This window comes from Lynx canadensis, chromosome B2 (assembly GCF_007474595.2).
Source record: "Lynx canadensis isolate LIC74 chromosome B2, mLynCan4.pri.v2, whole genome shotgun sequence".
Taxonomy (NCBI): Eukaryota; Metazoa; Chordata; class Mammalia; order Carnivora; family Felidae; genus Lynx; species Lynx canadensis.
This window is the reverse complement of record NC_044307.1, coordinates 123,925,328-123,937,891: the sequence shown is the minus strand read 5'-3', so window position 1 is coordinate 123,937,891 and position 12,564 is coordinate 123,925,328. Positions and strand designations below refer to the sequence as shown.

The 12,564-nt window shown below is 37.5% G+C and overlaps 1 protein-coding gene across 3 annotated transcripts in view; it reads left to right on the top strand.

Annotated features, from left to right (window-relative positions):
• Window positions 1–12,564, top strand: part of MAP3K5 (mitogen-activated protein kinase kinase kinase 5) — a 207,747-nt gene that overhangs the window by 116,169 nt on the left and 79,014 nt on the right. For all 3 annotated transcript variants that reach the window (XM_030316420.1, XM_030316419.1, XM_030316421.1), the window contains exons 9-11: window positions 2,120–2,279; window positions 4,587–4,740; window positions 11,990–12,097. In XM_030316420.1, coding sequence (XP_030172280.1) covers window positions 2,120–2,279; window positions 4,587–4,740; window positions 11,990–12,097 — 422 coding nt within the window. The remainder of the gene's footprint in view (window positions 1–2,119; window positions 2,280–4,586; window positions 4,741–11,989; window positions 12,098–12,564) is intronic.

Genomic DNA, 12,564 nt, shown 5'->3' with positions numbered 1-12,564 from the left:
GAGTTAGACAACACAAACATGTCAGATTCATGCCAAGGTCAAAGTTAAATGTCACTCTCATAATATGAACTTCTGGCATGTAAGCATAAATCAGAAATTTTCTCTTAACACTAGTACTGTGATTTTTCTATTACACATTGTCATAGTCCCTATTTAAATGTTTGACATGATTTGCTGCTAGATCAATCCTTGGTTCAATGTTCTGCAAGCATGACACAATAAAAAGAGCTCATTTCAAATGAGGTTAGTAGAGACACCTATTTTCAGTATCTCATTTTCCCCATGCACTTTCTTCTTTCCTTTGTATTCATTGAATTTTTTTTATCATACCTAGATAGGACATCGTGCATGTTGTTCCATACCTGTGTGTAATTTTTTCATCTTATGAAATTTTAAGGAGGCAAAGCTATTCTCTTTCTTATTATCACAAAATGTGAAGGATTCCCAAATGGACTTTTTCTTCTTTTTCTTTTTTTCTTTTTCTTTATTTTCTTTGTAGAGACAGAGAGATTGTGAGTGGGAGAGAGAGAGAGAGAGAGTGTGAGAAAGAGAGAGAAAGGGAGAATCCCAAGTAGGTTCCACACTCAGCTTGGTGTCTGACATGGGGCTTGATCCTACGACCCTGGGATCATGACCTGAGTGACCTGAGCTGACATCAAGAGTTGGGTGCCCAACCAACTGAGCCATCCAGGCTCCCCACAAATGGACTTTTTCTTGAAATGCTCAGGGCTTAAGTGTAATTATATCATAAAAAGTGGCATAGTGTTTTTTAAAGATTATTTTGTTTGGTTAAAGTATCGTTTTCCAAAAAAATTCATACCTCTCAGGAAATATAAAATAGAACACTTGTAAAACATTTTATTTAACTCCATTGATATGGAAAAGAGGATATGTCCAGTTCAAAGTGCATTTAAGAAGCTAGGGTATTCATAGATCAATTAACAAGAAATGTTAGGGTAAGATTTCTGAGTTTGACTGAAAAAACAAAATTAGGCCAAATAGGTCATAAATCTTAGGGATTATCTGTTTTACTACTAGACAAAAAATATTTGTATCTCTACTGAACAAAACATGCAAGTTAACAAGTAAACTTATCTACGTCTGAGATCTTTAATAAATAGTAAACAGTGAATGTTTTACAAGTGTTCTATTTTATATTTCCTGAGAGGTATGAATTTTTTTGGAAAACGATACTTTAACCAAACAAAATAATCTTTAAAACAGTGAACTTGCCACACTTTCCCTGGACAGCCCTTGAGGTACCTGATGCCACTGTGGGATATTGAAATGAAATGTCCCAGTTTTTTACCTTAGTCCCAAATCTCAGATAATTTCCCTGATACTTTAATGTTGTGAATACTAGTGGCAATTAACAGTTTTACAAGGATATATTCTTTTTAAACAAAGGAATGCAAATGCAAAAATAATAGAAGGCAAAGTAGAGACAAAAATGTATAATGAAATGCAAAAAACCGAGAAGAACCAAAACAATGTTGAAAAAGAACAAAGTTGGAGGATTTACATTACCTAATTTTCAAATCTTGTTACAAAGCAACAGTAATCAAGACAGTGTTATCTGCCACTTTCCTTATTTCTTAAACTTTCTAAGTATATAATTGTTTTTGCATATAAAATTATTATTAATTATTGCCTAATTATACTCAATTATTATTTTATTAATTATTTTTGTTACTATTTATCATTATTGAATTGACCCAATTATACTCAATTCTATGAGTGATAGAATTGCATCATATTTCCCTTTCAAGTAACTAAAGGATCCTTGTTATTATAAGGGAAGCAAAATGGTTACACAACAAGGTGTTACCACCTTTTAATTGATGCATATACAGTGCAGGCATATATTAAAATTCTGGAATCATGCACATCCAAGTGACAGTGGCAGTTATCTTTGGACTTTCAAATTAAAGTGATTTTTTTTAAATGAACTTAAACCCCTTTTATAATTGACACTTAAAGCTATTTGAATCTGAAAGGAGGAAATAAAAGCTTATTGTATTTTAATAAAATGTCTGGCTTTTTTTTTTTTTTTTTAATTAAAAAGGCTCTGCCTGGGTGCTGTGTGTTTGTAACATTGTACTTCCTGTTGATCTTCCAGGGGTGAAGCTAAGTAGCCTTCTTGGTAAAAAGGGAAATTTAGAAAAACTCCAGAGCTACTGGGAAGTTGGATTTTTTCTGGGTGCCAGTGTCCTGGCCAATGACCACATGAGAGTCATCCAAGCATCTGAAAAGCTTTTTAAACTGAAGACGCCAGCATGGTAATAGTAAAGTGTTATGTGTTTAAGCAATTACTTTTAATAAACAACTCTTATCACTTATTTCCAAATTGTTATATTTGTTGAACTGATGATTAGATTGAATTTATTTGCTTATAGAACGAAATGTAGAATTTAGAGGAAAACCTCATGTTCATAAATAAAATGTGTTGAATATAGGTTCTGGTGGTTTTGGGCATAGGTGAGGTCTGCTTGCCTTCAGCTTAGCCTTTTCATGACATTGACCAACCCGCTAGCCCAAGTTGGCTAGGGTTACCCAGAGGAATCATGCAGAGGCCTCACATTTTGCACCTGCAAATCGAATCGGTAGATTGACAGATTTTTATCCCAACCTCCCCCGTTTCTGCCCCAAACGTATACCCTATGTTCTCTTTATGACCTAATCTGTTTTGGGATTCTCATTGTTGATTTTCACTTCTTTACGCTAAGGCTTGTTAATGCATTTGAATGTTTCCTATATGTGTGTATTTGTCTCATTTCAAATTGTTCCTAGAGTGCCCCCAAGTCTCATCATTATGTATGTGGTAATTGAAGAGATGAAAGCAAAATTCCATGTGCATTTAGGACTGTTTTGGAAAACAATGCTGATTTTATTATATATCATGTGTGATGATCACTAGCCGTAAAGACTTTAAAAGGTTGACCATGATATCAAGAAAGGCTCAGGGTGGCTCAGAGAGTGGACCACTGACTTGTTTTCATCAAAGGAACCACTTGAGGAGATGCTTACCACTGTAGGTCCCTATGGCTTCCTAAAAGAATTCCTCACGTTCAGGTCTTCTCATTAGCAAACCTTCCCCAGTATCACACTTATAGTGATCTTCCCAAAAATTCATGTCTGACCCTTCCCCTCCACTGACATCCTTAAATCAATATGGTTGAATGGCTCTTCACAGCCTAAGGGATAAAGTCCACCTCCTTGGCTGGTGAACAAGGTTTACCTTTAGTCATTCCAGCCTCCGATCTTGTCACACCCCCCAGTTACACTGCTCTCCAGTCACATGAAATGTGCCAGACTGTGGCTTCATGCATTTGTGTCTCAGCACACGGTGAGAAGGCCTCTTCCGGGGATCTTCTCTACCTGGGGACCTTCCTAAATCTGCCCACAAACCAGACCCCCACCTAAAACCCTTTTCTGCATCCGGATAGAAGCATGTGGGTGTTATTGCCTAAACACATGTGATTAGTTCATCTCATGAAATCTTCTTTTGTGTTTGTCATTTTTAAATTAGGGGTGCCTGGGTGGCTCAGTCAGTTAAGTGTCTGACTTTGGCTCAGGTCATGATCTCGCGGTTCATGGGTTTGAGCCCTGCGTCAGGCTCTGTGCTGACAACTCAGAGCCTGGCTTTGGTTAATTTTATCTCTGTGTATTGGTAGCCCTACTGATGTTTAGGTTGCTGTGCTATCCCTTTTACATTCCTGTCTCCTCGGCACTGTGTGCTGCTACTTAGGAACAGGGCTGTACTATTAGTGCAATGTCAACAGTAGGTGTTCAGCAAATGACATGAAATAAATGAACCAATAAATGCCTGCGTTACATGCCGCCAAATCTGTCATTTCTTTACAGTGATCATTCTGATGGTCCAGAAGGGGCTGAAGCACAGGTCCAAAGAGCTTTGGTGTGAGGTATCCCAGCTTCTGTTGACAAGAAAGCAGACATTATTTTATGCAACAGTAATAACCACAACACAATGCCTTAAGTGTCCATTCACTTAATGTTAATGTCCATGTTTATAGCTTATGAAGTACTTGCAAACCCACTAATTCATGTAATTATCTCGCTCCTCATTTTTTCCTAACTTTTTCCTTTGAGGCGCCATCTGTCTTGTTAGGTTGGAGGGTATTTGTATAATATATCAGCTGAGTTGCTTCAAAGCAAAATAATGATCCCTTATGAAGGGTCTATTTAGAAAAGCTTTCTCATGGAAGCATATTTTAAAACATGTGCATTAACCACTCCCTTGAATAGAAGACAGGCATTTTTGTAAAAGTCATGTTTTCAGCAGACGTATCAGGCAGTCCAAGCTATTTAAGCCCTCTGCACCTCAGTTTCCTCATCTTTAAAATGATGTTATAACAGCCTACTTTATTGAATTTTTGTGAGATACAGAGGAGACAACGTACGTGAAAGTACATGGCATATAACAAATAATGAGTAATGTGTGGTGAATCGGAATACCTAAATATTAACGCTATATTTCAATTACATCCACAGATTAAAACCAGGATACATGGGAACAGGTGGTTCTAAATTTGCCCATTGTGTGTTTTATATCTTTTCATTTTTAGGTACCTCAAGTCTATTGTAGAGACAATTTTGATATATAAGCATTTTGTGAAACTGACTACAGAGCAGCCTGTGGCCAAACAGGAGCTGGTGGACTTCTGGATGGATTTCCTGGTGGAGGCCACAAAGACAGATGTTACTGTAGTTAGGTTTCCGGTGAGTACTCTTCATTTAACTTAACTTTAAGTGCATTTCTATTTTGTTTCTTTTATTTAAAGAACATCTTGCACTGTGATTTTAATAGTACTAGTGTTACTTTTTTAAAATAACTTCTCAAAATCAGAGAAGTGAGATACATCTTTATGTTTTTGCCATGAAATTGGGTGATTTCTTGTGATAAGTTGTAAAGTGTGCTTTCCAAGAAAAGATTGTCTCTTGCTTAGTGCAGTTAGTCAACATATCGCTTCCGACCAGACACAAGGGTGCTGTTAATTCATACTACGATTTTGTTAACATTGTCATCGGTATCGTTACCATTATTGTGGTGAAAAGTGTCAAGCTCACCTGGGTCGTTATTCCATCTCGACCACTCATTACCCACATGGGTCAGAGTTAGATTTAGTGTCCCTAGCCACCTTTTACAATGCCTTGGATCATGAGAAATGATGACTCATAGGTTCCAGTTTGCAACTTATTTTGGCCAGATATAGATATAGATACATGTATAGTAGACACACACACACTTTTAAAAATATATTGCTCATCTTCTCAGCTGCTGCCTTTCCCATCCTGATGGCTCTCAGAATGCCATCCAGAGCAGTATAAGCTTAGCATCTGATTCAAGAATTACCAAGTCACTGTGTGCACTAATCTCCTCCCACGTCAAAGTGATGCCGTAAAACTCTGTTTGAGCTCTCTAGTCCAGTCCTCCCTATTCAGGTGGTAACCACGCTCAATTCTTTTTCTCTAATTCTCGTTCTCCAGTTCTTGCTTGTAGGATCATCTGTTTCATTTCATTAAATCCATTGCTGGCATTAACACGCTTTCTTTACTCTTCCTTTCCGATGAAGCCTTGAGCTCCGCAGGATCTTCATTTGAAAAGCCTTTCAAACTAAAACACTTTGTTTTCTAGCCTAGATAATGTGTAACCTAGGAAAATACTTATCTCAGAGTGAGCTGGCAGCATGCCTTCAGCTGATGCTCTGATGATAGCAAACGTGGGGAAAGAAGACAGCACAGAACTGAAGTATCTAATTGACTGTTGACTTGATTGAATAGAAAATCAGCTATGAAAAGCTGATATATGAAAAGCATATTAGCTATTCTGAGCTAATTTAAATTAGTTTAATGTGAATTTGTCTGTCATGATATGAATATAAAAAAATAAAACTCGAAAATAGTAAGAGAGACGTTAGGAGAATATAGGTATATACTTTGGTGAGAGAGGCTTTCTTAATTAAGCAAGAAAGGGACCTTTAAGCCCTAAAGGCAAATATTGACCAATTAGATTTCATTAAAAATTCTAACTTTTGTTCAGTGAAGAACACCATAAACATGGCAAATGCTAGACAGGGAGAAAATATTTAATATTAATGCAGCAAAATGATCAATTTGCCTAATTGCACAAAGAAAAAAAACCAACCCCTACTAATTGGTAAGCAAAAGAAAAAGAAAATGGGCAAATCACATGAAAAGATAATAACCTCACTGGCTAGTCAAAAATGCAAATTAAAATGAGACATTGTACCTGTGCCATTTTGCACATGTGCACATCTGTCTGTAGGATAAATTCCCAGAAGTGAAATTGATTGATATTGCCCTGTTGCCTTCCATAGGAATTGTATCAATTGACATTCTCACTGGCAACATTCGAGACTGACTATTTTCCGAAAGTCTCTCCTAAAAGGTGTGTTTATCATATTTGTACTTTTTTAAACTTACAGATGAAAAAATGGTATATTAGGATGGTTTTAATTAGTGTTTCTCTTATTATGTGTCAGATTGTGCATATGATTAAGTTCGTGTTTAAAAAACTACTCAGTGATAGGGCACCTGGGTGGCTCAGTCAGTTAAGCATCCGACTTTGGCTCAGGTTATGGTCTTGTGGTTCGTGGGTTCGAACCCTGCATCGGGCTCTGTGCTGACAGCTCAGAGCCTGGAGCCTGCTTCAGATTCTGTGTCTCCCTCTCTCTCTGCCCCTCCCCTGCTTGCTCTCTGTCTCTCTCTCAAAAATAAATAAGCATTAAGTAAAAGACCACTCAGTGATTAAAATAATAATAATAATAATAATAATAATAATAATAATAATAATTTGTTGCCAACATTTAAAAATAAGGAGAGTTGGTTCTTTAGTGCCAGCTATGATGGAGTAAATAATATTGGTATTGCTATTGCTATAAATAACTATAAAAATCTGGACAAAATATGTAAAATACTGTTTGTAGACATTAAATAGCAGTCATCGCAGGGTTGTGATCCTTGAGCAGGGAGGTACTGGAGTTGAGTCCCACCTTCACCTGCTTTTTTTCTGTAAGGTGTTTTTCTGGCTGCAGCCCAAGGAGGTGGAGCCCTAGCAGGGAATAGCATTCTCCCTGGGCAGAGCAGGCAGGAAGGAGTGTTTGGGACTCTCAGACAGATGGAGAGGGTGTTGGAGAAGGGGGAGCCTTGAAGAATGAATCCCAGGATTCTGTGTGGGTATTTCCCTTGAGTCCTAGGACAACCTCTAGATAGTGTGAACAGGGGGTAAGCACAGTGTAAGTAACCACAATTGCTGGTCCCAGTATTTGACTAAAATTGGATTTTAGATGAAACCTGTGTATTAAGTAAACCTTATCAAGGTAAATTCCCTTGCTATACAGAGGACCAGGACCAGAAGTGGTAGAGAGCATTCTTTTGAAGGTTGAGAGCTGAGCACATATCCCAGAGCTTAACCAATGCAGGGATAAGATGTTGGACTTTGGGTGATGAGACCTTGCTGAACACCCCAAGCATTTAGTGGTGACATAGAAAGCCCTTGCCCTAGGAGAAAAGGTGAAACTAAAACAGATCCACCCTAACAAAGCTGTAATAAAACTAAGCCTTGATAGGATCAAGATGAAGCACTGATAATTTGACTGCTAGCTAGGGAGCAGGAGTGGGGAAACTTCTGGGAGGATATGATCCAGAGCCTCTGCATTGTGTCATTCAGACACAATCAAAGATTACTAGACATTCTAAGAAGCAGAAAAAAGTGATGGATAAGAAAGAGCTAAAACAGCCAGTAGAGGCAGGCCCAGAAGTGATTCACATATTAAAGTGACCACATAAGACTTCAAATAACTATAATTACTATGTTAAAGAAGATAAAAAGAAAGACAAAATAAATGAAAAGGCAGTCAACTGAAAAATAAAGTTTATAAGAAAGTCAAGTGAAAATAAGGACAGTTCATACAAAAATCTAGATTTTTAGCTATTGAAAAGTGAAAGGAACTGACAATCTGTGACTGGCCTTCTCCACAAGCAACAACCTACTAAGTCAACTAGCTGGTGCCATGTTAGATGCTGGTTACAGTCCCATCCTTCCTGCTTCACTCCTCTGCCTTTCCCCCTGGGCCCACTCCCTGCAACCATTGGAGTTTGCTCCCCCTGTATCACCACATAGAAAAAATCATGTTTCTAGTACTTGTGGTGTCATATCAGTCACTAACTCATTATGTCTTTAGAGTAGCACTAAAGTTCACACTTTATGTGTTACTTAGTTCACACTTATGAAGGCCACTGTAGGTCTCGACTGGGGTGATAGCATTATCCTTCTTTTAGTGTGGATCTGACTAAAATCAAGATGATTTATATTAGAAGTATTTTATTTGATCGTTTCCATTTATTTCACCACCATATCTGTTCTCATTCCTCTAAGAAATAATAGTGACCCTGGGTAAAAGAAAACAGACAAAAGTTTCTTAGCAAAATGATTTGAATGGTCCCATCAGTTATTATTATTTGGGTTCAGTTCAGTTGATTCTTTTTTCTCACCTCTCTTCTATGTAGATTTTCTTTTCTTCCTACATTGAACAGTCAGGAAACCATCAACCCATCACCCCAGGCTAGGTGAGAGGAGAGGAGAATGCTGCTTTTGCGGACTCTTATAGGAGCTGAGACATGTACCTCTATTTAATATCTACTCTATATATAGGGTGCCTGGGTGACTCATTCGGTTGAGCATCCGACTTTGGCTCAGGTCATGATCTCACTGCTCATGGGTTCGAGTCCCACGTCAGGCTCTGTGCTGACAGCTCAGAGCCTGGAGCCTGCTTCAGATTCTATGTCTCCCTCTCTCTATGCCCCTCCCCTCCTTGTGCTCTGTATGTGTGTCTCTCTCTCTCAAAAATAAATAAACGTTAAAATTTTTTTTTAAAAATCTACTCTGTATAGCTTATAGGCCTTATACTGCTGTCATTCCCACTTCAGATGCAAGAAGTTAACAGTTAATTTTACTTTTTTAAAAATTTTGTTTAGCAGTTAATTTTAATGTTAACCAGTATAAAAGATCAGAAACTAAAAGGAAGCATGTTTATATTTCAAGTGAGTTGTGTCTAGCCAGTTTTGTCTAATTGCCTTTTTCCTTCTCCCTTCTCAGTCTTTCTATTACCTCTGTAATGTGTGCCATAAATTCCTCCCGTTTTGTCATTTCAAGGGTAGAACACTTCAAAGGTCTCAACAAATGTTAGATGATGATAATTATAACCAATGTTTTTCCCTATCTCGACATGGGAAAACATAGGTCGGATTTTATCTGTTAGAAATATTTGAGACACAATAAAGACATAATTTGAGAACAGAGGAGATAACCTGGTGTTGTGTTTTTCTAATGTTAAATTCTGTGCCCACATAATTAGAGAAAAAGGTATATTCTCATTTGTCGGTATAGTGACTTGGAAGCTATTTTGGAAGACCCACCTTTTATTCCCTATTATTCATTTTCATTTCACAAACATTGGGATACTCAGATTTGAAAGCACTAATTCTGCCAAGTTTAGATTGAAAATTTATTTCCATTATTAATCAGTACCACTTCACTCTCTGTTGATTGGAATTTGGACCTTGATTTACCTGGTATGTTCCTAAATCAGAATATGTTCCCTGGTGGGCTCTTACTGTGCTTTATTTGTAATCTGTTCTATCTTATTTTCATAACTAGAGCCTGACCAAGAATTAAGCCCTTGCAGTTTTTTTATACTTAAGAGTAAAGAAAATTTTGTCTTCCTAATCTACTTTCTGTAGTTCTCTGTATTCTAATTTAAATAAATTTGCTGTTGTGATAAATATAGCATAAAATCAGGAGTGCCTGGGTGGCTCAGTCAGTTAAGTGTCTGACTTCGGCTCAGGTCATGATCTTGAGGTTCGTGGGTTCGAGCCCCACGTTGCGCTCTGTGCTGACAGCTCGGAGCCTGGAGCCTGCTGCAGATCCTGTGTCTCCCTCTCTCTCTGCCCCTCCCCTGCTCATGCTCTGTCTCTCTCTGTCTCTCAAAAAATGAATAAAATGTTAAAAAAAATTTTAGAAAAACAAAGATAGCATAAAATCAGTACTAAGTTTGCAGTGCCTGGCCAAGAGTCAGGTTGCTAATCCATGTGCCTTCTTGCTCAGATTGCACCCTAGATCACAGTGTAGTGTTAAGTCCATAATCCCTTGCTGATAGAATCTTCTGAAGGGTTTTTGGGTTTTTCCTCCACTTTTATTTGGTCAACTTATTTGATAGAAGATTCTTTCTTTTTTTTTTTTAAATTTTTTTTTTTTTTAATTTTTTTTTTTTTTCAACGTTTATTTATTTTTGGGACAGAGAGAGACAGAGCATGAACGGGGGAGGGGCAGAGAGAGAGGGAGACACAGAATCGGAAACAGGCTCCAGGCTCTGAGCCATCAGCCCAGAGCCCGACGCGGGGCTCGAACTCACGGACCGCGAGATCGTGACCTGGCTGAAGTCGGACGCTTAACCGACTGCGCCACCCAGGCGCCCCAATAGAAGATTCTTTCTAAAAGCCACTTTCCTTGAGTTTTAAGCAGTGGGGTAGAAAGAACTATTCGAGTTTCTCTGATAGTTTAGTATTGGCTTTCCTTTCCTTTTAAAATATTCCTACTTAGGGCGCCTGGGTGGCTCAGTCGGTTAAGTGGCCGACTTCGGCTCAGGTCATGATCTCGTGGTCTGTGAGATTGAGCCCCGCGTTGGGCTCTGTGCTGACAGCTCAGAGCCTGGAGACTGTTTCAGATTCTGTGTCTCCCTCTTTCTGACCCTCCCCCATTCATGCTCTGTCTCTCTCTGTCTCAAAAATAAATAAACCTTAAAAAAAATTTTTTTTTTAAATGTTCCTACTTAAGACTGCATGGGAAATTTGAGCTAAGTAGGTGCTTTTAAGCGTCTGTACAAACAGATAATAGTTGAAGTACCTTTAAAATTAGTGCATGTGTGGCATTTTGATGTTATCTGTACCTAATACCAGATATTAGTAATAATATGCTACATCCTTTGAGAGAGATTCTCAACTCACTTATTACATATCCCTCATACATCTCCAAAACAGGAGTCGGTTTTATTTCTCTCTCTCACAAGGCTAAATATATCATTAGTGAAGATCCCAGTTTTATCTTAAAGCAGTGCAAAAACATTTTTATTATTTCATACAGCTATGTCCTTTCCTTTGCCTTATATATAAAACTCAATAATAACCAGAATCATTTCTCACTCTATTTACATGGGTATGAAAAACATGCTACCACATCTTGATGGTAAGGTGTGGCAGGAGAAAACCTAAAATAGTATGTGGCGCTCTATATGTAGAATCTTTTCTATGTACAGAATTATTTACTTTACCACATTTCTGCCCTTTTTTGGACATATTTATATTTATAGAAATAGATTATGCATGTATTGCAAGATAAAATAAAAGACTTTAAAAATATATCATTAGAGGGGCACCTGGGTGGCTCAGTCACTTAAGTGTCTGACTCTTGGTTTCAGCTCAGGTTGTGATCTCACAACTCATGAGTTTGAGCCCCATGTCGGGCTCTGCGCTGACAGCACGGAGCCTGCTTGGGATTCTCTGTCTCCCTCTCTCTCTGCCCCTCCCCCTGCTTGCACACACACTCTCCCTCTATCTCAGTAATAAATAAATAACATAAAAAATTTTAAAAAATACATCATTAGAGTAGATTCCCTGGGAATAGTGAAACCAATATATGGACTTTAAAAATTTATTTCCAGTTTCTTTAGCAAAAAAAAGTGATGCCTCATGGGAACTTACAATAATACCATAAAATGCTCAAAGGACTCATAAGGAAGGCAACAATTAAGAATTAAAATGGTTTTACTGCAGCAGTGGACCCAGAGCCTCATCTGATAACCTCCCACATCATTGCAGTGTTGTTATAACAGCTCTAAGTGATTTAAATTTGAAGTCACTAATATTTGTTTCTTTGCCTTATGTTTTCAAGGTGTTAATATTAGAACCAACTAAAATCTATCAGCCTTCATATTTGTCTATCAACAATGAAGTTGAGGAAAAGACAATATCTATTTGGCATGTGCTTCCCGATGACAAGGTAAATTGTGTAATTATTAACACACAAGCATTAAAGGACTTTACTCCCTTCTAGCATTTATATATTCCAGCAAATACCTGTATTAGTTAAGAAGAAATAGCTTACCATGTATTTATCTTGGCATAAATACTTATATCCTATAATATAAAATTTGTTAAACATGGATTATGAATTTCACTCACTTAATAAAATAACTGAACCTATTTGCATTTTTATTTTAGATGGCGTAACCATCTAAAATAAGCCTGAAATTAGAGGATTATTTTGTTTTGTAAACTCATGCTATAAATTAAATTATATTTCAGAGAACTGATCTTAATATATATGACTTACAAGATGCCTATCTTTTTTTGAAATTATATTTATTTTTTTTAAGTTTATTTTTGTGTGAGAGAGACAGCACAAGCAGGGGAATGGCAGAAAGCAAGGGTGACACAGAATCTGAAGCAGGCTCCAGTCTCTGAGCG